At 42.9% G+C, this 27,676-nt stretch overlaps 1 protein-coding gene across 1 annotated transcript in view; it reads right to left on the reverse strand.

Moving 5' to 3' along the window:
- Positions 1 to 27,676, reverse strand: part of SLC44A1 (solute carrier family 44 member 1) — a 277,051-nt gene that overhangs the window by 165,781 nt on the left and 83,594 nt on the right. The window contains exon 3 of the mRNA XM_077475185.1: positions 2,663 to 2,805. Coding sequence (XP_077331311.1) covers positions 2,663 to 2,805 — 143 coding nt within the window. The remainder of the gene's footprint in view (positions 1 to 2,662; positions 2,806 to 27,676) is intronic.

A 27,676-nucleotide genomic window follows, 5' to 3' on the forward strand; every position in this document is an offset into this window, starting at 1 on the left:
TGAAGCTGTTATAGCTGCAAAGGGTGGACCAATTCAATATTGCACCCTACTGACCAAGACTGTGATACCATTAAAGTTCATGTGCGTGTAAAGGCAGGCATCCCAATACTTTTGACACTATAGTGTATGTATAGGTTGGAGAAAAAGACTGGAAGCATTCGCCCAGAGTCTTGAGATAGCACCTGCGAAAATAAGATGGTTGCTTCCAGGAATTTCAAATTAAATTACAGCCTCTATAATACATGTTTAAACCAAGCTAAGTATATTCCTTTTATTAATATACAATTTTTGAGTTGATTCAATTTTGAACCACATCAATAGCAATAGGCTGCCATGCAAATTAATTAGCAAGGTACTTTGGAGTGCTAACAATGAATGGCACCTCCCAGAACATCATGTGTTTCATGCACTTTAGCTGTGCACACAGTATTGTTCGCAAGATGAGATTACATTAACGTTACATTAACTTTGGGAAAGTCAATTTTATTTTGGATGTAAAGTGATATTAAAGGCAGATTTGTTTGTTTTTTTAAATAATAAACAAGTCATACTGCATGGAGCAGCTATAATCCTCCCCTTCTAGAGTCCCCCGCCAATGTTCCCACCCGTACACCCTCCTGCTGAGTGCCCCCATAGCAAGCAGCTTGATATGGAGGTACCCGAGCAGGCTCGCTCCTGAAATGCTGCTATCTGTGTCCATTCACAAACAGAGCGCGACTGGGCCCAGCCCCCACTCTCTCCTTATTGGCTCACAGGCTGTGACTGACAATGAGGAAAAGACCCAGGAAAGCCACTGCTACGAGAGGCACATCGCTGGATCGAGCTGGGGCTCAGATAATATTGTCCTGCACACAGAAGGCTTTTTACCTTCATGCATAAAGTTATAAAACCATGAGCCTTTACAACCACTTCAAGAGTCAAGTAATGCACTTAAAAATACATCCAACATCATTGTAATACAAGAGAGGGTTTTGCTTACTGAGCTGCTAAAAAGGACACTTCTGGTATAACACTTCTAGTCCACAGAACCTGGTGAGGTCATGAAACAGAGGCCTAGAAGTTGATAAAGAGGTTTAATTTAAATTTAAAGCCCAACTACAGCCAAAATATTTTTGAGTGGGGGAGAATTAGCACTTCTGTCACATTTAAAATGCAATGCATCCGTTTAGGAAATTATTTAAGTTTTTTTTTTTTTTTTTTTTTTTTTTTAGGAACTCTGCTGCTCCTAAAGAGATTTCCTCATCGTTTTTTTTCTTTCCAACACCTGTCACCTGGACACGAAGTGAACAAAAATCTCACATACTGAAAAAGATAAAAAAAAATAGTTATATAATGTAGAAAGATTACCATTCAATATTTTGGCTGAAGTTGGGCTTTTAAATTATTAAATATCTTGATGTCTTATTCCAATAAGACTTGTAAGACTTGTCACAGCAGAAAAAGTTGTTTAAGTAGGCAGCAGTCTAACTTAGTTGGAAAGAAGGTAACATGTTATTGCCCAGTTCGCTCATATTTCTGCAATACAGAATATTAAAGCAAACCTCCAGTCTAAACGTGTACGTGTGTGTGTACGTGTGTGTGTGTGTGTACGTGTGTACGTGTGTGTGTGTGTGTGTACGTGTGTACGTGTGTGTGTGTGTGTGTACGTGTGTGTGTGTGTACGTGTGTACGTGTGTGTGTGTGTGTGTGTACGTGTGTGTGTGTGTGTGTGTGTGTGTGTGTGTGTGTGTACGTGTGTGTGTGTGTGTGTACGTGTGTGTGTACGTGTGTGTACACGTGTGTGTACGTGTGTGTACACGTGTGTGTACGTGTGTGTACACGTGTGTGTACGTGTGTGTACACGTGTGTGTACACGTGTGTGTACACGTGTGTGTGTGTGTGTGTGTGTGTGTGTGTGTGTGTGTGTACACGTGTGTGTGTGTGTGTGTACGTGTGTGTGTGTGTGTGTGTGTGTGTGTGTGTGTGTGTGTGCGCATGTGTGGGGGGGGGGGCACCTTGTTAGAACCTCTGCTCAGTGTCTAAAGGTTTGTGCAACTCCAGTGGTTAAATATTATACCTGTAGCAGTGAGGATTCGCTCTAAAATGGAGGTGAAATCCAACCGTTGACTAGAACAAAAAGAGTCAAAGAACTCTGGATAGCTTCTTCAGTGATGCACATAAAACATCTACATTATACACAGTTTATATACTGTATATATGCAACCAGAGCCTTCCTTCCAGGCTCACCATGTAGAGAAAAATCCAAATGGGGTTGCAGTGCATGAAAAAAGTTTATTGTAGACTCAAAAGTGACAAAACATGATGGCAACAGTCCCGTTTGATCTACAATAAACTTAATTTATATGCTGCAACCCTTTTTGGATTTTTCTCTACATATTGAGCCTGGAAGGCAGGGCTCTGGTCACTTTATGCCTAACTGGACTATCTGCAGGTGCCGTTCTATAATATATTAGATCGATCTATTATATTATATTATATTATATTATATTATATTATATATATATATATATATATATATATATATATACACACATATACACATATACATACACACACACACATTTTTTTTTTTATTACATACACACACTCACTCATGGTATATTATATATACATACTATATAAATACTGTACATACATAAAGCTTAGAATACATTTTACTTACTTGCGGTTGGTATGGTCTAAACCACTGTTTTCAAAGCCTTCTACCTTAGCATTCTTCTGTCCACAAATATTCCCATAGCTATCATAACCAGAGATTAAACGTGATGCAGCTCCAGTGGCTACAGAAAAACCACAAATAAAGCCCTGCAAAAATAGAATGGAAGAGCAAACACTTTTTAATGTAAGTTTTCAGAATCTTATAAACCATTATCAAGGCCTATTTAAAAACTATATGCGTGGTCAAAAACAAAACAAAACAAAAAAAAAAAAAAAACACAACAACAACACACACAGTACACATCTGTCCAAGTTCTGTCTCTAAAAATGCCAAAATGCAGAAAAATATTTGACGATCCTGACAGAAATCCAGTGAGCTTGGAACTTTTTGTGCACACTGCCTTTGCTGCATTTAAATATTAAGCAGTGTTATCAGCCATGTCCAGTTTTCTCTGTGGACCACAAAACGCCTGTCCACAGGTTATAGAGTTGAGGAAAGAAGAGTTGCTCTGTAGTACTAACTCACTACCTTTCATGTAAAGAAATGTCTGAAAGGCAGCAATACAAAAAAAAAAAAAAAAAAATTCACCTTTGATTACAAAAAACAAAAAAAAACAGAAAATGACAGTTCATACTGCAAGCCAGGGAAAAGATACAGCAAGCAACACAGCCAACGTGTTTAACACCATTCTTGGTGCTTAATCATAGCCATAACTCACTACCTGTCCTAAGGTAACCATGCTGCTCCTCAACAAATAAAGCACCACGAATGAGCATTGTCACCCTAGTTTAGGAAGTGTGTTACTGGCAGGATCACCAGGTTGAAAAAAAAAAATAAGAAAAAAAAGAAACGGAAAACCAATACAGCCACCATATCTCAGGATTGGCAAGGTGTAATGTCGGTTGTTGGGTTTGCTCACATCTTATTTTAGGAACAGCCATAATTTTTTGCAAGCGCCGAGACAGGAATGTGAAGATTTACTTGACTAGGCTGTGCGCACATAATGGGCAACACATGACACCATGAAACTACATTATCAATGCGCATCTTATGCTGGCGAACAAAAAAAAAAAAAAACCCACACATGTGGGTAGAAAGATTTAACATGCATTTGAATACATTTTTCATGGGAGAAAGCGGGATGTGATACCATAAGGACATAGGTCTCCTGAGCTCCACACTTGCGGTTATCCTTTAAATTCTCTCAGACTTTTGGGACACCGTTTTGAGCCTTTCTGCACTGCCTTTACCCCCTACAGCTTGGGCATCCTCTCCACTGTCCTCATGTCTTCTACCTACCTTAAGCCCGCCTTCACGCCAGCACCTTCTTCCCTCATTCCCACTCTAGTGGCCATTTCAGGGACCTCTCCAGAATGCCAGAGGATGTCTGCAGCCACACAGAGGATTCAGGAGGGACGGCAAGGCTGATAATCTGTCAGGAGCTGACATCCTGGAGGCATTCACCACATGCAGGGAAGCGCTCATGGAGAAGATTAACTCTCTCTCTACGGACAATCGTTTGATCCGCAATGATCTGATGCAGAGGGCTGCATCTCTCAGGTGGAGGATGTGGTCTGCTATGACTCTACTGAACTGCAGACACTGAAGCGTCAATTTAAGGCACTACATGAGAAGTTGGTGGACAATGAGAAATGGCTCTGCTGGAACAACACTTGAGTGCTAGGCATTACGGCAGTGCAGAAGGTCCAAAGCCAGCTGAATATGCAGAAACATTCCTTGCTACCTTACTGGGCCTCAGGGATCTCCCATCAACTTTCATTGTAGAGAGGGCATGCAGAGTATAACCACTCCCCCCAATCCCAGGTTCTGCAGCCATTCCTCCTCATCTGCCTGCTAAACTATCAGGACCGCAATAAAATGATTATCCCCACTGCCGGAACCCAAGTGGACCTTCACTATCCAGAGATCTAGCAATAGCAGCAGTCCCTCACAGAGGTCTGAAAGTCTCCGGGACAAGGGCATCAGGTAAAGCCTTCTCTAGCCCAGCTGAAATTGCATCCAAGATGGAGAGATGACCAGATTCTTCGCTACCCCAGATGCTGTGTCCACCTGGTTGGATACTCGTTAATCTGTCTGGGCCTCTTCCACATGGACTCATTTTCTCTCTGGGGTCTGCCTTTTTGGTGTGACCAAGTACAGCACCCCTGTATCTATATTTTTTTTTTGCAAATCTTTTTATTAAGATTTAGGCAGTAAACAACAGCAAGCAAACTAACAAACAACAAAGAACACATACATTGGTCACGACTACAGTTACAGGCGTGGTGTATACAGAGTTGTAATACAAGACAGTTTGGTACATACAGAATATGACGGAGAGTCTAAGGCACCTCATTGGCCACAGATAGCTGACTCCATGTGCAGCAGGACAACTTGGAGTTAAAACATGCTACTCAGATATACGACATTTCCACTGGTGCAGTTTCCTGTTTACTAGCAAAGGGTAACTTGTTAAGTAGGCTGCGGGTCAGAGGCTGTGGAGGCATCAGCCAGCCAGCTGGACCAGAGCTTGTCATATTTTTGCGGGCAACCCCTATTAACATAGCAGTCTTTGTAAAGAGGCAGGCTGCCGTTGACCAATTTTTTCCACAGGGAGAGAGGAGGAGGAGTTGGCTTATGCCAGCTGAGGGCTATGGCCTGGCGGGCGTAGAAGAGGAGAAGCCCAACCAGGGTGCGTCGCGCCACAGTGGGAATAATATGATCTATCAGGCCCAGTATGCAAATTTCTATGGAGGGCTGGAGCGATATGGAGGTGACCTGTGTAATGACCCTCAGTATCTCCTTCCAATAGTCGACAATGGCTGGGCAGGTCCAAAAAATATGAGTGAAGTCCCCCGGTATTGTCCCACAACGCCAACACCCCGGGGGGGAGGCGGGGTTCATTTTATGCAATCTATATGGGGTGAAATATGCTCGGTGGCCTGTATCTATATTTTAGTGCTCTGGGTCTCCCATTTGCTTATCTCACCTTCACTATGTTGCCTGTTGGTGCCCAATTCTCTGCACATACTTAAATATGTTCACCAGCACAGTATTACAAAAAGGAGTGATGCTGGTCTTCCTTTATTATTACATCGATATCACCTTATTTTTCTGACTCAAGTTGCGTACTTCAAAGAGGATCTAAGTTCATCATTGAACTCCCCCCCCCCCCCCCCCCCCCCCATGGAGTACTGTTCCACTTGGGATGTTCATTTTTAGGGTTCTGCCTAAGAGTTTTGGGTAGAAGTTCTCTATTGCAGATTTTTTTTGGAGTACATGCTGGGAGTTTATTTTGTGTTTAAATGTATGTTTACTGTTGCACTGAGTTGTATTTTTTCTTTAGCGCATGTCCCATCTACAGTGCCGTTATGCATCTTCCATTGCATGTATACTAGACTGTTTATTTTAAAGATCTGAATATCCTGGGTCCAAAAGGCTTCACACACCACATACTCCTCATAGTCCAGGGGAGTGTCTATACTTATTAGTAAATATCTACCTTGTGAGGGCAGACAGTCCGACCCTTGATGAGGAGACATGGGAAGATTGTGCCTCAACTTTTATTCCTTCCATGATAGCAGCAAAAGATAGGTTGGTACAACTGAAGTTCCTTCACATGGTCTAATATACTCCACAAATGATGTCCCATATTATATTATATATACATACATACATACACACACACACACACACACACACACACACACACATATATATATATACACACACACACACACACACATACATTATATATATATATATATATATATATATATATATATATATATATATATATATATATATATATATATACACATATACACACACACACACACACACACACACACACTCAGCTGGATCCGAAGTGTTCTAGATGTAATCTTGAGGTGGGCAACTTTTAGCACATGGTCTGGTCATGTCCCAAACTGAAACCTCATTGTGAGGCGATAGTAACCACTCTGAGTGATATATGTGGTATAAGTGTACCCTTAGACCCACTTGTGCTACTGTTAAGTCATTTGGAAGACATAGAAGGGGATAGATATACTAAGCATTGCCTAACTTTTACTCTGTTTTATGCACGGCGAGAAATCCTCCTGAGATGGAAATCATTAGAGCTACTCACACATACTTCATGGATACACTCAGTTAACTCTGTTCTACCCCTCTATAGAATCACCTATAAGAGCAGACAGTGTCCGCGGAAATTTGAAAAAAACTGGTCAGGATGGATAGATGCATGTGGCTGACCTCTAAGGTTCAGAAGTAGAGTCCTATAGGTCTGGGTACAAATTTTGGGGGCCCTGGGCTTTTCCTTGCTTCTTATCCCCCTCCCTTCATCTCTCCTCCATTTCACCTCCTTCTTTCCCCCCTCCCCCTCCTTAATCCTTCCATTGCCACCTACCCACCCCACATGTCCCCTCTCTCTCTCGTAACCTTTATAATAAGTGCTAGCTATCAAGGGTTAGTGTATTGAGAACTGCTTCCTGAGATAACATATTTCCTTCGTACAGTTTCTATTAGCATTACATTTTGTACGGTATAATCAGGGGTTAATCCCCTTGAATCAGATAAACCTCACTGTCAATAATTTTGTAATGCAATTTGAGTATGTCTGTTGGCATGTGTTTTGTACTGGTAATTTGTTCAATATAAAAAAAAAAAAAAATCTATCTTCTGCTGTGCAGGGTGTACACACTGACCTGAATGACAAATATATATTCGTGATAATTACTATTTGGAATCAGGGGCATGCTCTTGTTTATATTTACCTTCCACCTCTGTTCCGATACATTTCTAGATAATGTCAGACCTTATTATGCACGCATGGTTCTCTTCATGGGGGACTTCAATGCTACTTTATCACCAGAGCTTGACAGAATGACCCCGTCCACCCCACATATGGGGGGGATCTCTCCAATTGGGCACTGGCAGCTAACCTAGTTGAAGTCCAATAAAAAGCTGGCATTTGCTAACCCCCCGCTGGTTGCCTTCTGATGTCCTAGACACAGAGCGTCTCCCTGGAGACATTCTAGACCATTATTCATTGTCACTGACATTGCAAACCTCTCAGGGCCCTAACAGATCTATGTGGAGACTGGGCCCACAGTGGATATCTCACCAGACAGATGTCAAGCAAACGCCCAATGTTATACAGGATTATTGGCATATTAGTGAGGCTTCCACCTCCTTCTCTGACTTGGTCTGGGATGCCTTCAAGGAGTTCATGTGAGGACATTATATTGTATCTCCTTACAAAAAGCCCTCATATCTGATCAGCAGAACTACTCTTGCTCTGTACAATTTTGATCTGCTTATGTCCGTGGCGAGGGAACTGTAGCTCCGTATGGCTGAAAATACCAGGACAGACATGTACTAGCATAGGCAAGAGTTCTTTAAACAGGGGAGCAAAAACGATAAGCTCATGGCTAGGCTTTCCCATAATACTGGACTCCTTACAATTGTATCAGAATTTTAAACCTATGAATGCACTTTACTTACTGCCCAAGGAGGACATGTCACATGAATTTTCCAGTTATGCTAAGTTATATGCTTTCTTTCTATCCCCAAACCTTGACTCTGAGATAACCAACCCAATGAGAGTGTAAAATTGCAGTTATCGGATTTGGAAACAGAATTTCTCATGCACCCTATCTCCACCTAGGAACGGGAAGACCCCAAGTCCGGACGGAATACCTATTGAGTTCTTCAAAACTTATGCAGATATTTCATCTCCCATCCCATCAGCTACTTACGCCACTTTTTTACAAAATGTTCACTCTCCATCCACGAATGAGGACCACATTATTTGAATCCATAAACGGCACAAAGACCCATCTATATATGCATCTTACCGATGTATTGCTCTCCTAAACTGTGACCTAAAAATTCTCACAAAACTCCTGCACACTAAAAACTTAGTTGTTGCATAGGCTCATTGACCCCCACCAAACAGGAGTCATTCCCCATAAATCCAGACATCAAAATCTGAAGATTATTTACAAATATTTGGACACAGGATATGGCACTAGGCCTGCAGCATCCTTAGACAAAAAAAAAAAAAAAAAAAAAGGCCTTTGATACCATGGAGTGGCCACATTTACAGAAGTTCTGAGGAGAATAGGATTCCCTTTACATTTCATTACATCGCTACAATTGTTATACTCTGGGCCTACTGTGGATGGGCGTTGGGGGGGGGGGGGGGGGGTGGTCCTCAGTCTCTTCCCTTATACAGATCACATGACACAGCTGCCCCCCCCCCCCCCTCTCCTACATGATGCTGGTCACTACTTGCAGGGGGTCATGCGTGTTTTACAGGGATTTCCATGGGTCTACAGCCTCAAAATGAATTGCCACAAGTGTATAAAAATGGTGGTGCCGAGCTGTAAGATGACGGTAACGGAGGAATCACAAACCTGATGAACAAATTGAATGTAAATTGATGAGAATCCTAATGTGCAAACAAAGCAAATGGTTGCAATAAAATAAAAGTGCAAATATGATAAATGTCCAATCCGCCAGCCTAGGCACAAATAGCAATCAAAAAGTGAAAATGCATAAATCAATCTGATTGGATGAATAAGTGATGATTCACTTTACTGTGAACAGTGAATAAATGGCTGAAGACTAGCCAATCCATGATGACACCTCAGTGTACACTAGCCCCTCTCCTTACTGCTGTAAGGTAACAGCATATAACTTGATCAGGTATTCCAGACAGCCTCCATGGGTCCTCTGGGGGTTTCTCTCTAATGGGACTAGCTGTGGTCCCTTATGAATACAGCCTCATATATGATTACCTCACTGCCGGTAATAGAGGTGGAAGATTGATCCCAGATGGTGTGAGAACATTAAGAAAATAAAAAAATAAAAAGGAAGGACTTTATTGAAATAAAACAGAGCTGATACTTTTAAAATACTCCCATAAAAAACAATCCAGGAGCGGCAAGCTGGTATTCCGGCGTCACTTTCAGTTTTGCCTATTGCTCAATCCCCACGTGTATTGTCACACCCACATGACTTCATTAGGGGATCTGGCACATTGGACATCATATTTGCACATTTATTTTATTTGCACAGTTTCAACCATTTGCTTTGTTTGCACATTATGATTCTCATTAATTTATGTTACATTTGTTTTATCATGTTTGCGATTCCTCCGTTACATTAATTAATTTAGTGTGGATCATTTGCATATTAAAGTTATTAGCACTTTAAACTGTAGATATGGTTTCACTTAGTTTTTTCATAAGTCATCTTACAGCGTAGCACCACCATTTTTATACTTTCCATATATCTGCAACGGATTAGCCAAACGGTGTTTGCCGCAGTAGGTTTTTCTAGTTAAGTTACCAAACTCCAGTTGACAGCGCAAGAGTACCACCTTTTTATTATTAATTGCCACAAGTGATTTCTTTCCCATTGACTCTGGAGATTCGGCCCCACTCTTAAATTTACATGTCCTGGGAGTGGTTTTATCCTGAACTGTCAAATCCTATGTGGAACTGAATTTACTTTGTGTTCTTAGAAGTTAAAAACAAGCTGAAGGCATGGAGAAATTTGCCTTCATCTTTGCTCGGTTGAATTAATTTGATTAGAGTGAAGGTTTTACCTAAATTTACCCACCCATTTCAAATAACCCGTCTGGATCCCCAATTCCTTCTTTAAACAGCTTAACCAATTGTTGCTCCTCAGGCTACAAATTCGACATTGACCATGCCACATGTCTAAGTATTTCATAGCCACTAGCAACTGCCCACTGGTCACTAGTGCCAAACCTAAATAACTCCTGTACCGTGCTCAAAGCAGGATCAAAGCTGCCATCCTGAACTCCTTGGAAACTCTTTGGCATTATGCAATAGTCCCAGCTTCCCTTATCCTCATTCTCCTACTCCTCTGATATAAACTACCATCAGTGCTTGGTTGGTGGGTCTTTGGTGGGAGGGGCAGCCACACCTAAACTTCTCCCCTTTCACCTCACTGTGGAACAACCACTCCCTTTCCAATTTCCAACTGTTCCCTGACCCCCAACTACTGGGCCAAGTTTTAAATTAAAACTGGCGAATATTCATGAGAATCGGCAACTGATGTATTTTGATCATATAACCTGCCATCTTGCTACAGATTTAAATACCGGCAACTTTATCAAGCCTTCTCTAATCAGTTTCCACTTCAGGTACGGTCACTAGGTTGTTCCTCGTTAAAGAACTTTTTGTGCACTGACGAACATTCCAAACCAAATAGTCCCTGTATCAACACATCATCTTTATTACCATTTCAGATCTCTCTGGCCTACAGAGAAAGTGGCAAGAAGATATACTGGAAATGTACAAGGAGTACTGGACTGACTTTTGGTATGCATGCTTCTGCCAGCTGGTCTCTATTAGATTGATCCAAAATGAAAATCTTCCACAGCGTGTTCTTCACTCCTCACAGGATTTACAAGCTAAGGCCATCTCTGTCATCATCCTGTTGGAGATGCAGTCATCCAACGGGGACTTTAACATCTAATATAATTATGGTCATCCAAGTTAGTCTCACTTAAATGCCAAGAATATGGCTGGTGGGCTTGGTCGAAGACATAGCCCCTACTGTGGCTGAACATCTGCTACTTTTATATTCTAGGAAATCAATGCCATGCACTGGAAGGTGGCTTCTCCTCCTCCTCGGTTTCTGGAATGTTTGGGTAACTTGAACCTCCCTCTTTACTAGAACACTTCCAAAAATAGGGGTTGTAAGAAAAGGTTTATTCACATATGTAGTTTATTAAAGTATGGGCATGATCGCTCGAGGACCCAACTACTGCTGTGGAATCGGCACCCCCGATGCTTGTCCATGATTCTTGAGAGCTCATCTGTGCTCTCCATAGTGTTGTGGACTAGTATGCAAAGTACTTGTTAGCTGTATGGTGTAGGGTTTTTTTTTCACAAGTGAAGACCCCCCTCCAAGTGGGTCGTTTCACTAGCTGTCGGTTTAAAATTTCTTTATCTACTCAAGAGCTACTAAAAGTTTTCATGGGAGAAAAATACAAGTATTGCAAATTTTGACCTCCTAAAAATGCTCATTACTTGGCTGTTATGTCGACCCACTGGCTTCATTACTTCCTGGGTCACCAACAAATCAAAAGACACAGATTTAATAATCACGTTTGATTAATGCATTGAAAACAAAAGCCCAACTGCCAGACAAAGGAAAAAAAAGTTAGCTTTTCCCACATCAAGTTTCCAGTAAACCATAACAAAAGCCGATTTTCATGGAGTTCTAAAATTCCAGGCAGAAAAAGAATTTTGAAAAAAAAAATTATATATTATATATATATCTGTATATCTGTAACTTTTGCTGTAAATACAAAACAAAAAAAGTGACAGCTAAACATTTTTCTTCACGCATTTCTCCGCATGGCGAGGCATGGTTGCCACCTTTGTTCACCTCCTTTAGGCTAAGCTCACAAAGGCAGCCAAAAAGCTATAAAAATATGCAGTTCATCCTGCAATAAGATAGGCGGGCTGTTTAAAGTGGGGGTCCACCCTAAAAAATTAAATTAAAACAGGCTCTTTAAATTTTTGAAAAAACATTTGGAAAAAAAATTTTTTACTTCCCCAAAACGGTAGGTAGTCTTCCTAATCTGCCACTTCCTTCCATCTTCTGGGACCTGTGTGTCTCAAATGACAGCCACCCATTCACAAAGCACTTTGCGAATCGCACACATTCATAACTTGGTGTGTCGAGTTTGACAGGTGGCCCTCTTGTCAAATTCACCCATTGAAGTTAATGAGACTGCGCTGCAGCCACATGGAAAATGCAGCTATGGCACTTGCAGTACAGGAGTTCAAAGTAAAATGCCCATTGGGATTGGAAAAGAAAAAAAGCCATTTAGGAGGCGGCAGCAGTATCACCTCCTAAATGCCTGTAAACCATCTCTAAACCGTCCCGGAAAAAGAATTCCAAAGCGGATTGTGTGAATGAGCTCGAACATAGTGGATTGATGGGATGAGGCGTTTGTTTTTTATAACTCAAAGTGACAAGGTTACTACACTTCTAGCAAGCCAAAATAAACAGGCATTTTCTATACTAGGCAAAAATGTTCTTTAGTCTGAAAAATGAAAACTGATGCAGCCACTGCATTGAACGACTGGTAAGCTGCAATAGTATACAGTTTTATTTTTCCCCCAATAGATACACTTTAAGACAAGTTTCCAAAGAAAGGATTTTGACAATTTAATGTAAGTATCATGAACATCACTTGACTAAGTAACCATTATTTGACTTTGTGAGCCTGTATTAGCTTCTTTGTTTATAATGCGAGACATTTCTTCTAATATATGCATCTCTAGTTTTCTCAGATGAAAGCTTTGACCACTGACAAGCATAGTATTAAAGGTCCAGTTCACACCACATGCAGTCCAGTGCATTTTTTATTTCATTTCGGCAGGGCTTGCAGTTCCAGTGCATTCCAGTTCCAGAAAAAAATAAAAAAAGTAGAACATGCTGCAAAAAACGCACTGGAAACGCACACAAAAAAAAAAACACACTGGAAAACGCATCCTTATTTAAGGTTAAGAAAAAAAGAGGGGAAAATGCACTGGATTGCATCAAAAACGCACTGAAACGCATCAAAAACGCGCATGCAGAAAAGCATCCGGACTGCGTTTCTATGGTGTGAACTAGCCCTAAAACAGACTACAATTCACTTCATGATTATTATTATTTTTTTATTAACTCATTTGAATGAAACCTACTGCATTTAATTTTACGACATTTGTTTATGGCTTTGAAATGCAAAACCTATTACATGGCCATATAAAATGTATAAATAATGAGTCTTTGAAACCATTTATGTAGTGCAATATGTTTTGCGCGCCCAATTTCTGACTACACAAACTGAACAAGGGGTCATTTGACTTTGCCGGGCAAATGCATCTTATTACTATGTAATTTTCACAAGTGAAAGACCGACCTTGTTCAGCTCTACAAACATGAGCGACTGTTTAAAAGGAGACAAAATTGCAAAGTGTTGAAAAAGCTTCTAGCATTCTGGAAAGATTAGACTTTAAGGCTGGGTTCACACCGCTGCGGGGGGAGAACCGGATGTGATTCGCACAGCAAATCACATCCGATCTCCGTAGCGATGCGAGTTCAGCCATACAGATAGTATGGCTGAACTCGCAGCGGTCCCGCAGCAAACTCGCACGGGACCCTTTTTTGGGTCCGCAACGGAATCGGATCGCATGGGTGTTCACACCATGCGATCCGATTCCTGTGCGAGTCGGCAGATCGCACTGCGATATGCCGACGAATCTGGGGGTGTCATTAACATAACATTGACACCCCCAGCCGTCCGCATAGGGCAGTGTGAACTGCCGGCGGGAGGTGTGCGATGCGGGAAAACGCCGCGGATTCGCGGCGTTCCCGCATCGCAGCAATGTGAACCTAGCCTTAAGTGGAATTTCACTCTCTCAATCTTTTTATTTTTTATTTCTTCAGTTACTTTCTGGTTCCCAGGCCTAGGCAAATGTCATACATCTCAAAAGTCTTCAGGAGGGAAGGAGGGTCTCAGCTAAGCACGACCTTATGCCTGCATGCCTGAGCTAAAGGCAGATGGATTCCAGGAAGTAAATGCTACATGAATCATTAGCCCTTACACTTACTCTAGATGGCAATGACCTGAAGTACTAGGGGGTGTTTTTCAAAATGATAGCTCAGCAAAATAAAGCATGGAGACACGGATGGATGGGGACGTTTTCTTTAAATAATACAATTTAATCACTTCAGTCCCGGAAGGATTTGCCCCCTTCCTAACCAGGCCATATTTTGCGATACGCCACTGCATCGATTTAAATTACAATTGCGTGGTCGTGCGACCCTGTACCCAAAAGTTATGTAATTTTTTCCCCTCACAAATAGAGCTGTCTTTTGGTGGTATTTGATCCCCTCTGTGGTGAAAAAAAAGGGGCGACAATTTTGAAAAAAAACACAATGGGGGTTATTTATTAAAGGCAAAGCCACTTTGCACTACAAGTGTAAACTACAAGTGCAACGTGCACTTGAAATTGCACTTAAAGTGCACTTGGAAGTGTAGTCTCTGTACATCTGAGGGGGGACATGCAAAGAAAATAAAAAACTGCATTTTAGCTTGCAAAATGAAAAATAACCATTTACTGTATGTCACTGGCGGGGAGGGGGTTAACACTAGGGGGCGATCAAGGGGTTAACTGTGCTTCCTCAGTGTGTTCTAACTGTGGGGGGGGGGGGGGGGGTGGGACTGACTAGGGAGGAGAGAGATTGGTGTTCATACTTCGTATGAATGCATAATCTCTCTCCTCTCCCGAGAGAACCGGGATTTGTGAGTTTACACACACAGATCCCAGTTGTCGCTCTGTCACGATCAATCGTGGGTGCCCAGTGGTCATCGCGCCCACCAGGCGCACGCATTGGCTCCAGGGACACGTGGCGGGCATGCGCGCCTGAGACGCCTTAAAGAGCGGCATACAGCTACGGCAATTTGTGCAGCCGTACCAACCTGCCGCAGTACAACTGTGGTGGCTGGTCGGCTAGCGGTTAGATGGTGTTTTCAGTTTGAGAGGCTCAGATGCAGTGTAGTTCCACTTTAAGCTAAAGTATAAAAATAGGTTAGTGTTAATGATGTATGCCACATCTCAGGCTGCTGCAGCGTTTGTTACAAATAGTATTTTTATAACAGCTTACCTGTAAAATCCTTTTCTTGGAGTACATCATAGGACACAGAACCTTAAGTATTTATTTAGTGGGTTATAGCTGCCTTCAGATGTTGACACTGGCACACCTAATACAGGAAGTGGACTCCCCTAGATAACCCCTCCTCCTTCCACGAGTACCTCAGTTTTTGTAGCCAAGCAATATACCTAAACCCCACAACTGGGGCAGGACCTCCGTGTCCTACGATGTACTCCAAGAAAGGGATTTTACAAGTAAGCCTTTTTTTAAAAAATCCTATTTTCTTTATCGTACATCATAGGACACACTAAGTATTTAATTAGTGGGACATCCCATAGCAATGCTACTTGAGGGGAGGGAGACCCAACCCGTAGGGCACCCCCAGACCTTGAGGACCTATACTGCTGCCTGCTGCACACTGTGCCCAAAAGCGAGATCCTCATTCCTTGTTATATCCACTTGGTAAAATTTAGTGAATGTATGGACCGAAGACCAAGTTGCGGCCTTGCGGCAGATCTGAGCAAAGGAGGCCTGGTGACGCACTGCCCAAGAACCACTAACCGCTCTGGTAGAGCGCGCCTCAACTTGAATAGGGGGAATCTTTCCCCTTAAATCATAAGTTATAATTCAAACTTGCCAAATCCACTTAGCAACAGTGGATTGCGATGCTGCCTGTCCTTTTATTTTTTAGGACCTTCTGGCAGAAGTCTTACGAATCTGAGCAGTTTTCTTTAAATATATTTTCACTGCTCTCACTACATCAAGACAACGTATTGATTTTTCTTCCATGGAACATGGTTTTGGGAAAAACTATGGCAGGACAATATCTTCATTTAGATGAAAGCCTGAAACCGCTTTTGGCAAAAAACTCTGTCCTCATGAAAAATCAAATATGGCTCTTTACAAGAAAGAGCAGCCAATTCTGAAACCCTCCTTGCTGAGGATATAGCAACCAAAAATATCAGTTTCCTAGTCAGAAGGACTAAGTGAATATGCTGTAATGGTTCAAATGGCTGTTTTTGTAACACTGACAAAACTAACTTCAAGTCCCAAGGGATTAAAAGGTGAGATTTAGCTGGCGGATTAATCTGCACCACCCCTTGCATAAAACCCCGGACTACAGAATGCGTAGCAAGCGGTCTTTGAAATAAAACCGATAAGGCTGAGACTTGGCCCTTAATAGTACTTAGGGCCAACTTCATCTCTACACTCAATTGTAGAAAGGCAAGGATTCTGCCTATAATATAATATATCTCCAATGGTGACAACCCTTGGATTCACACCAGGAAATGTAAACTTTTCAAACTCTAATATACAGCTCAGGAAACTGGTTTCCTTGCATTGATTAAAGTTGAGACAACAGACTTGGAAAGCCCACACTTCTTAGGAATGTGGGTTTCAATAGCCAAGCTGTTAAATTTAGCATTCGTAAAGTAGGATGGAATATCAGCCCCTGTGATAGCAGGTCTGGCCTTAGTGGGAGAGTCCATGGACTCTCCACTGCCATCTTTACGATCTCTGCGTACCATGACCTTCTGGGCCATGCTGGTGCTACCAGAATTACTGACTTTCTTTCCAGCTTGATCCTGAAAAGTCGTCGAGGCAGCAACTGAAATCGGGGGAAAAGCATAGATCAGTGAAAACTGATCCCACGTGGTTACCAGCGCGTCTGTTCCGTATGCGAGTGGATCCCTTGTTCTGTACACAAAGTTGACCAACTTAATGTTGAATCTGGACGCTAGAAGATCCGAAGTCTCCCATCTTTGCCAAACAGCCCGAAACACTTCGGGGTGAAGAGACCATTCCCCTGGGAATAACTGCAGGCAACTTAGATAGTCCGCCTGCCAATTTTCTACTCCCAGAATAAAAACTGCTGATAGGGATGGGACGTTCTTTTCTGCCCAAGTTAGGATATGGTTCACCTCTCTCTGAGCTGAGAGACTCTTGGTGCCCCCTTGGTGATTGATATAGGCCACAGCCGTGGCATTGTTAGCTTGAATCCGGACTGGACAATTCTTTAACCAGGTTTTCAGAGCCAGAAACACTGCCCAAATCTCTAGGATGTTGATGGGCAGGGCTCTTTTGAGTTTTGAACACTGTCCCTAGACAGTCGTCTCCTCTAGTATCGCTCCCCAGCCCGAGAGGCTGGCCTCTGTCGTTACTACTATCCAGATCATTGGTCTGAAGGATTTCCCCTTCAGCAAATTCTGGCTTCATAACCACCAACTGAGGCTTTGAGACTCTTGGGGACAGCCGCATTGGCAAGTCCAAAGCTTGGATCATCTTATTCCAAGCAGAGGATTCTGTTTTGCAACAGTCTTGAATGGAACTGGGCATAGGGGACTGCTCCGAATGAAGCTACCATCTTTCCTAACCACTTCATGCAAAGGCGAATTGGAGGATTTGCTTTTGACCTGACCATCCGTACCAACTCTTGTATGGAGCTGATGTTTGCTGGAGGCAAGAACGCCCTTTTCTGGGCTGTATCTATGATCAGGCCTAAGTAATTCAGCCTTCTTACTGGTTTTAAAGGAAGACTTCTCTAGGTTGAGGATCCAACTGAGACTTTCCAGGTAACTGGTTGTAATGCATACGCTTTGCCTTAAGCGAGTCACTGACTAGTCTATTAACAATAGATTGTCTAGGTTCGCCAACACTTATGCCCTGTGCCCTCAACCTGGCTAGAAGAGGGGCCAGCATTTTTGTGAATACCCATGGTGCTGTGGCTAGCAGGAAGGGTAAGGCCGCAAACTGAAAGTGCCGTTGTTCCACTTCGAATCGCAGAAACCTTTAGTGAGCGGGAAATATAGGGACATGCAGATATGCATCCCTGATGTCGATGGACGCCAGAAGTTCTCCATCTTGTAGGGTGGAGACCACTGACCTAATCGACTCCATTCAAAATAAGCAAATTTTTAGATACAGAATGGACCTAACATCTCCATTCAGTTTTGGTACCGTAAACAGGTTTGAATAGAAACTTAAACCTTGTTCTTCTGCGGGGATCTGTACGATTACTTCTTGAGTCAATAATCAGTCTAATGCTTGAAACAGGGATCGTCTTTTCCCTGGATCCTTGGGAACATTTGATCTCAGAAAGTGAGATGGTGGAAACTCCCAAAACTCTAGTTTGTATCCTAGAGTCACTGTGGAGAGAGCCCATCTGTCCCAAGTTTCCCTCTGCCAGACTTCTGCGAAATGCAGAAGTCTTCCCCCCACCTTGGTGAGGGGAGACGCCTCTTCATGAAGAGGTCTTCGTATTTCCGCTTTGTAGTTTTGCGGCTCCAGGTCTTCCTTTGAGTTTGGGCCTGACCCTGCAATTTTCCTCTGGAATCCGACTGTGGAAGCCGTCGTCACTGCCTAGAGGTGGATGAGCTTGGCACAGGAGAGAAAATCCATTTAAATGAAGGACGTTTATACTTTTTAACTGGAAAAAGAGTACTTTTTCCACTGGAAATTGTCTGGATGTATTTATCAAAATCATCGCCAAATAGTCGCTCCCCATGAAATGGGAAACTAGACAGTAGGTTTTTGCAGGGTTCTTCGGCAGACCAACCCTATAGCCAATGGGTCCTATGCATGAGTACTAGCAGAAGTGAAAGGCAAGATGCCTGGTGAATAGAATCCTTTATAGCATCTATGGCAAAACATAATGCTTTTGGTAAATCGGCCGGTTGTGATGGGAGCTTGTTAAGGGCCTCTGAACTGGTCTTTTAAGGACTGAGAGATGCCTATAGCTGCAATTGCTAAAGAAAAGGATTTTTAACAGGAATTCCAACTTTTTATCGGTTGGATCTTTTAGGCCCCTTTCACACTGGGGCGGGAGTGGCGGTAAAGGGGCACTATTTTTAGCACCGCTTTACCGTCGTTTTAACCCCCACTAGCGGTCAAAAAAGGGTCAAAACCACTCGCAAAGCGCCGCTGCAGCAGCGCTTTGCTGGCGGTATAGCCGTGCTGCCCTGTTGATTTCAATGGGTAGGAGCGGTTTAGGAGCGGCGAATACACCGCTCCTAAACCACTCCAAAGATGTGGCTAGCAGGACTTTTTTCACCGTTCTGCTAGCGCACCGCTCCAGTGTGAAAGCCCTCCGGCTTTCACACTGGATTGAAAGGGGCCAGATTTTTAGCGCTGTAGCACCTGAAAAATGCCCCAGTGTGAAAGGGGCCTTAGCATTTGTGCATTGTCCACTGGACAAGTTAAACTTTTATTCACACTGGAAATCGCAGCATCTACTGCTGGAACTTTCCATTTTTTGGTGAATTTTTCCTCCATAGGATAGAGAACTGAGAATCTCTTTGGAGGGAGAAATTGCTTATCCAGATGATCCCATTCGGTATAAATAAGCTTCTTTAGTAATGTATGGACTGGAAACGCATGCACTGGTTGTGAAGGTTTCAATGAACCCAAAGAAGAAACCAGACTTTCAGCTGACTGTTAGCCCACGTACACACGGTCGGAGATTTTGCCAACCAAATCTGTCGGATTTTGCCTGTCGGATTTAGTCTGACGGATTGTGTCCGAAACTGTTGCATACACACGGTCGGGCCAAGTTGGCGAAAAATCCGATCTTTCAGAACGTGATGACGTAATTTCGTTACGATGGGACTACATTCAGGCTAGTAACCAATAGCTTTGATGTAGGAATTTGATCTGAGCATGCGTGGCACTTGGTCCGATGAAAATGCTCTACACATGATTGGATTAGGTCCGTCCGGCCCAGTTGGTCGGGAAATATTTCCAACATGTTGGAAAATTGGGTCGGACGGAATCAGTCCGATGTACATCACACACAGTCGGATTATCTGACGACACGGTCCGATAAGACTCATTCCGACAGATTCTCCGACCATGTGTACAAGGGCTTAGGGGTAGCATGAAAGTGGAGCGAACCATGTCCGTAAGGATTTGTATCTCAGATTGCAGATTGTAAAGCTGAAAAGTTAACTGTTGTTTCCTCCGCAGAGGAGTAATCAGTTTATTTTTCCCAATCGTTTGAGGGTAATACCTCATCCTGTCCCCACTGTTCCCCTGGTAAGGGGTTTGGAGTGGGAGAGAGGGATCTAGCACGCTTCTTAGCCCCTTTAATGGAGGATGCGATTAAAGCCACCAATCTTCCTTCTAAGCCCTATAGGGCAGAGGAAAATGCATCTTCAGTCACGTATGCAGGGGGTGAAGTGTGAGAAGCAGTTGCACCACCAGTTGCTTCCAATGACTCAACGTGGCTTGCCATGTCAGGTATCTCCGGAAAGGATGACAATGTGGAGGCATATCTGGAGTTCCCAGCGCCTGGGGGCGGTTTTGATGCCTTAGCAGTAAGCCTTGAAGCCATAGTGCAAAGCACAAAAAGCAAAAAGGTACTCCAAGAACTGTTCTATTTAAGCCCCATACACCACTATCAGTTTTTCTGCTGAGTTTTTCCTTCAGATTTACCAAAACCATATAATATGAGGTCAAATCTTAGGAATTTAAATTTGTATGCAATCAGGCAGGCCCTTCTACTACATGGTTTTGGTAAATCTGAAGGAAATAGTCAGCAGAAAATCTGATAGTGTATATGGGGCTTTATTTAAACAATAGTAGGAAAAACAGTGGTAGCATAGAATGATCTAATGCTAAATAAGTTTTTTCCTGTACTGCAAATGCCTGTGTAAACCCCAGCAGTCTGTGTCCTGTGGCAGCCTTACTTCAGCTGCTCTGACACTGTTTTCCAGAGTATCAGCTTTAAGCTTTTTCAAGTGCGATCCTGATTGTCTATGCGCCACGCCCTTTCCTGTGCTTTAGCTAGAGTCACCTCAGAGGGGACACTGGCGGCAGGGGAGGGGGGAAAGGGGATTTACACAGCCGTTTTATCAGCTTTTCAGATTTATGCTCGTTTAAACATAAAATGTATCCCTATCCACTCAGTTTGCCCATTGAAGGGGAGAGGAGATCCCCCCCCCCCCCTCCAGTTGCTGAGGGGGGGTCTCCTCTCCCCTTCAATGGGAAAACTGAGTGGATAGGGATACATTTTATGATGCTGTATTAGCACAGATTTAAACAGGGTCTATACACTATTACTCCCTCTAGAGGAGTTAAGGCATTTTACAATATAAAATTGAAAGAAAAAACATAATAGGTGGACTTTGCAGTCCCTATGCTTTTCTCTTACCTTTTGCTCGCTGCAGGCTACTACTGTAAACAGACAGATCCAAACTTCACCCATCACGGCAGGCAGCGTGGTTAAGCCTTCAAAGACTGGGGCCCCTTTAATACGGGTTCCATTCCTTTGGACCATGTATAGCACCCCTCAGGACAGCTTTAGGTAATGTTGCAAGACCAAAAAGAGTCCTGGTTCCTGGGGTCTAGCCCGGTACCATCCTGGAGCCACAGTGGCGGGATAGATCCAGTTGCGGAGGCTTTTTAAATCCAGCATGGATCCCTCGAGGAGCTCCGCAGAGCACATCTTCACTCGTGCCAACACCTTTAGACACTGTGAAAAAACTGGAGGTACTCCTGGAAGGAGGAGGGGTTATATAGGGGAGTCAACTTCCTGTATTGGGTGTATCAGTGTCAACACCTGAAGGTAGCTATAACCCACTAAGTAAATACTTAAGGCTCTGTGTCCTATGATGTACGATAAAGAAATTACTTTTACACTGATAGCAGTCTCCTGTTGATATCCAACATTCAACGATGCTGAGAATTGCAGTTCCAGCTACAGTACACTGATTAGTGTGGGTCAATTGCTCAGCACCTCTTCCACACATAGAAAGCCTTGAATTTTTTTCAATACATGCAAGGCACTTTGTGATTGGAGGAAGTGTGGATGAATGTCACTATCTTCCTTCCTCCAATCACAGAATGATGTGCATTCACTAAAGCCTCCGTGAAGTCACTGTTGTGTTAATTTGTACCCTCATCAATACAACAATTGTATGCCAATGTTATGTGCTTGAGTTAATCTTAACATAATGTTACACTAACAATTTTTAAAAATATATTTTTTTTACTCTGTGTGCTTTGCCAGTCAGCCTAGTCTTCCTACAGTAGTAAAAGTTTTGCAATGCATTTTTTAGAGGATGCAGGAAGGACGAGATTCCTTCATCCACACTGTTTAGCACAGATGGGAAATGGATTGATTTCTCGTGATCAGTCCTCAGGGGGTCTAATGGTGTATGGCTAGCTTAAAGTGGTTGTAAACCCTTACAACCAACTTTGACCTACAGGTAAGCCTAGATTAAGGCTTACCTGTAGGTCCAAGAAATATCTCCTAAACCTACACGGTTTAGGAGATATTTGCCGAAAGACAGGCACCGCTGTCTACGGCGCATTGAGCGGTCAACGGCGATATGCCGCGAGTGGCGGCTCCCGTGCGCATGCGCGGAAGTGACGTCATCGCGCCTTCGCTGAATGACAGCGGCGGAGCAGCGAGACCCACCGTGAAGATGGATGCACCGGACTACAGGGGACAGCGGTGACTTAGCTGGCTCCTGTGTCAGGTAAGTAACACATAATGGACTACTATGCGATGCATAGTAGTCCATTATGCTTTACCTTTGCAGGGAATGAAAGAGGAAGTAAACTCATCAGGGTTTACGTCCTCTAAGTATACTGTAAAGACAACTGCCACCATGCAATGTAATAAAGATTTCACCTTGCATTTTAGGACAAGTGTTATCTTGTCAGGACAAATATTATCTTAGGCTCCAATCACACCAATGCAATTTTTCATTATATTTGCAGAAATGCAGAACATTATTTTTAACATGGGTTCCTATGGAACACGTTCACATGCTGCTTTTTTGGTCAATAGTCTTTAATGGAGAAGCTGCTGAAAAACATGCAGTGCGTTTTTACACTGGTTTACTTTTATTTTGCCACAATTTGCATTATTAAAGCTGCCCTACAACAAATAAAAAAAAAAAAAAAAAAACCCGCACACACACACACACACACACACACACACACACACACACACACACACACACACACACACACCAAAAAAAAAAAAAAATAACCCGCAAAATTATGGCAAAAATTGCAGTAGATAAAAACGCCAAAAGCATAACAAAAAGCAACATGCAAAAGGTGTGAATGGAGCCTTAAAGTGCAGTTCCAGTCATATTTCTGTTTTATTAAAAGTCAGCAGCTACAAAAAGTATAGCTGCAGCCTTTAATAAACACACACTCACCTGTCCCAGGACACAGCGGGGCACTCACCTGCTCTGTGTTCTCCCTCGGCTGCCCAGCATCTCTACTATGGGCACCCGGCTGAGACAGTTTGCGGCTTAACAGCTGGGTGCCCACTGCACATGTACGAGTGGTGCTGCACTCTGACTGGTCCCGCAGTCTTCTAGGAACTGTCATGTGTCACAGAAGACTTTGGGAGGGAGAACTTCCGCTTCTGACCGCCTAAGACGACCGGAACAGAAATGGGAGCAGGTACCTGTCAAAATCAGGTACCTGCTCTCCTCCTCCCAAAAAGCTCAGTTTCACAAACAGGAGCTGGGGAGGAAGCCCTAAAGTGGAAGTTCCACTTTTGGGTGGAACGCCACTTTAAGGAACCTTGGAAGCTCCAGAACAGGAAGGCCAAAGCAAACCAACATAGTGGGAGCCAGGACAGAGAGAAACCAAAAAAAAGTGTTCTCACCTCAAAGGGCAGTGGTGGCCCATCCATTAAGGGTGCATGGGCACCTCCCCCTATCCAGGCATCTGGCCCCTTTCAGGACGCCAGATGCATGGATTCCAATGCGAGCTGGGTGTCCTTTTGAAGCATCGATTAGAGCCAGATGCTTTAATAGGCTTCAAAATAGGGTGGGATCGGAGCGCATTGAATGTGTTCACAGCCCACCCAGGTGTGTTACAACAGCAAATTAACATTCGCTATTGCAACACTGATCCTCCGCCTGGCCAATCAGGAAGCAGATTTTGACACCCACCATCCAATTGGCTGACATTACAGGCGATCCTATTGGGCGCCTAGGAGGAGAGGACACGGAGCCGCTGCATGCTGCCTAGATGGGGTAAGTGCCGGACTGACCGGCGAACAGCGGGGGGGGGGGGGGGGATGTGCCATCGGCCGCCTGGGGGCATATATACAGTATCTCACAAAAGTGAGTAAACCCCTCACATTTTTGTAAAATATTTTATTATATCTTTTCAGTGACAACACTGAAGTGACACTTTGCTGCAATGTAAAGTAGAAAGCGTAAAGCTTGCAAACAGTTTACTGAAGACAAACAGAATAAGGACATGGAACCAAGTCCTGTGGTCCGATGAGACCAAGATATATTTATTTGGTTCAGATGGTGTCAAGCGTGTGTGGCGGCAAAGGAGCAGGAAAGAATTTTTTATTTTTTTTTATAGAACTAATACATTTCTAACAATGTATGTGGTTTTCGATTTGTTTGATTAAAGCGGAAGCAAGTCTGCTATAATTTTTTTTTTTTTTAAGGACCCCCCAGGTGGGTTATGCCATAAGGTACTAGTATGCACAGCATATTAGTACATTATGGCAGACTTACCTGTCATATGGTGTCCTCCAGCGCAGCACTGGGACCGATTTGGCAGGCTCCTGGCGCTTCCATCTTCACCCAGTCTTCCTTCCGGGTCCCGTGCCTTTGGCTACTTGGTAGGCCAGGCCGCGATGACGCCACTCCTATGCATGCACATGAGAGTGTCACATCACCATGGCATGGATCAGGGGTGTAAATGTTCGCTAAGCTGCACAAATGCGTGGCTCATTGAACATGACAGCTACCAGGCAAAAAGATGCATTTTTGGCAGAAGAGACCAATAGGGTCTCTTTGATAAATACCCTCCCAGTCAGCCATTTGTTTAAAAAATAAGTACACTTCTACTGTAACCTTTATTACAAAATGTAATGTTAAAAACAAAAAACTCAGTTTGTAAATAGTTTTGAACAACATTCCAGACATCAAATGTGCAAAGAATTTTCATACAAAATGTTTGTACGAATATTTGTAGGAACATTCGTTTGAAAATCTACTAGAGTATAGAAATCTTTAGCATTCCTGCCACAGATAAAAAAAAAAAACAAACAAACAAACACACACACACACACACACACACACACACACACACACACACAATGCAAAAAAAACCTCTAAAAAAAAAAGGAAATAAAATAAAAGAAAGAAGACAGCTAGAAGCATCCATTTCAGACATCAGAAATCTATCACAATAAGCTCATATTGCTTAAAAAACGGGGAGCTTAAAAGGGGAACTTCTGCTTTAAGTACTCCACGCCCCCTGACATGCCACAATTGGCATGTAATTTTTTTTTTGGGGGTGGGGGGTTTTGGTGGGCAGCTGGGTACCTGGTTTGGAGTGGGACTTCCTGTCCCACTTCCCCCAGCCTAGGCGGCCCCTCCCTCCCGGCAACATTCTGGGACGCGTGACCGGTCCCAGAACATTGCCTGGCCATTGGCGGAGCGGAGCGCGGCTCACGCAGTGCTTGCCCGGCTGTGAAGCCATAAACTGTCACAGCCGGGCACCCAATCTCACAATGTCAGCACATTATATACTATACTTTTTGTAGCTGCTGACTTTTAATAAACTCAAAAACCAGTGGATCTCCGCTTCAAGCATAAAACCAGTTATACACCAGTATGCCTTGCTGAATGCAAGTAGATTGTACCAGCTTATGTATAAGTATACAGACACCACGAGAATCTCAACAACAAAACAGGAACATACCCCTGAGTACTTCACTGTATCTGGTGTAACATGTGCCTCAAGTAAACATACATAGAACTATTAATCTTACAAATAGCCAAATAACCTACAGTATCTTTACCAGTTCAAAACATACACGATATACAGCATCTCACAAAAGTGAGTGAGTACACCCCTCACATTTTTGTAAATATTTTTTTATTTAAATATTTTTTCTTTTCATGTGACAACACTGAAGAAATTACACTTTGCTACAACGTAAAGTACTGTATTTATTGTATTTATTGGCGTATAACACTTTCACCATGAAAATCGGGTGCAAATAGCATGTTTGTGTTATACGCTAATACTTCAATTTTAACTGCCTCGGAGGGGACAGGGAGGGGGGCAGGATGAGCGCTGTCAGATTACATACAGTGAGAATCTCATGTTTACTTGGTGGCCTCTGTAATAGGAAGTGTCGTGTCCTGGGCCACCATTGGATCACTGTTCTGTCTATCATAGGAGATTCTCACTGTATGTAATCTGTCAGTGCTCGTTCTGCCCTCCTCTTCCCTTTCCCCTCTAAGCTGCAGATGGGCATTGATCAGGCTGCACTGATGGCAATAGTGAGGCTGCTGCATTGAAGGCAATGGTGAGGCTGCATTGATGTGGACTGATGAGGCTGCAGATGGGCATTGATCAGGCTGCATTGATGGCAATGGTGAGGCTGAAGATGGGCACTGACCCTTATTTTTCTTCAAAGTTCCTCATTTAAAATGTAAGTTTTTTTTTCCTGAAACTTCCCTCAAAATTACTGTGCGTGTTATACGCCAATAAATACAGTAAGTAGTGAGTGTACAGCTTGTATAACAGTGTCAGTTTGCTGTCCCCTCCAAATGTCTAAACTGTGGCAACAAAAAGGGAGTACACCCCTAAGTGAAATTGTTAAAATTGTTGATATTTTGTGTGGCCACCATTATTTTCCAGCACTACCATAACCCTCTTAGACATGGAGCTCACCAGAGCTTCACAGGTTGCCACTGGAGACCTCTTCCTCTCCTCCGTGATGACATCATGAAGCTGGTGGATGTTAGAGACCATGCGCTCCCTCACATTACACTTACACCCTTACTCCATTATACAAGCTGTACACACACTACTTCACATTGTAGCAAAGTGTAATTTCTTCAGGAGTTGTCACATAAAATAGTTAAAAAAAAAAAAATGTGATGGGTGTACTCACTTTTGTGAGATAGTGTGTATTTATATATATATATATATATATATATATATATATATATATATATATATATATATATATATATATATATATATATATATATATACATATATATACATACATACATATCCAACAGTTTACACAGCGCTTTACAACATTAGGAATCAGAGAGCCCTGCTCATTAGAGCTTACAATATAGGAGGGAGGGTCAAGTTATACAAAAAATGGTAATAGCTGTGGGAGATGAGCCAATAGAAAAAATAGTGCAGTTGTTAGATGGAGGCAGGATAGGCTTCTCTGAAGAGGAATGTTTTCAGGGATCACCTAAAAGTGGATACATTTGGAGACAGTCTGACAGATTGGGGTAGCGAAATCCAGAGGATGGGCGAGGCTCTGGAGAAGTCCCGGAGGCAGATATGGGA

This window comes from Lithobates pipiens, unplaced genomic scaffold (genome assembly GCF_037356315.1).
Source record: "Lithobates pipiens isolate NorthernLeopardFrog02 unplaced genomic scaffold, aLitPip1_a1.2 Scaffold_13, whole genome shotgun sequence".
Classification (NCBI taxonomy): Eukaryota; Metazoa; Chordata; class Amphibia; order Anura; family Ranidae; genus Lithobates; species Lithobates pipiens.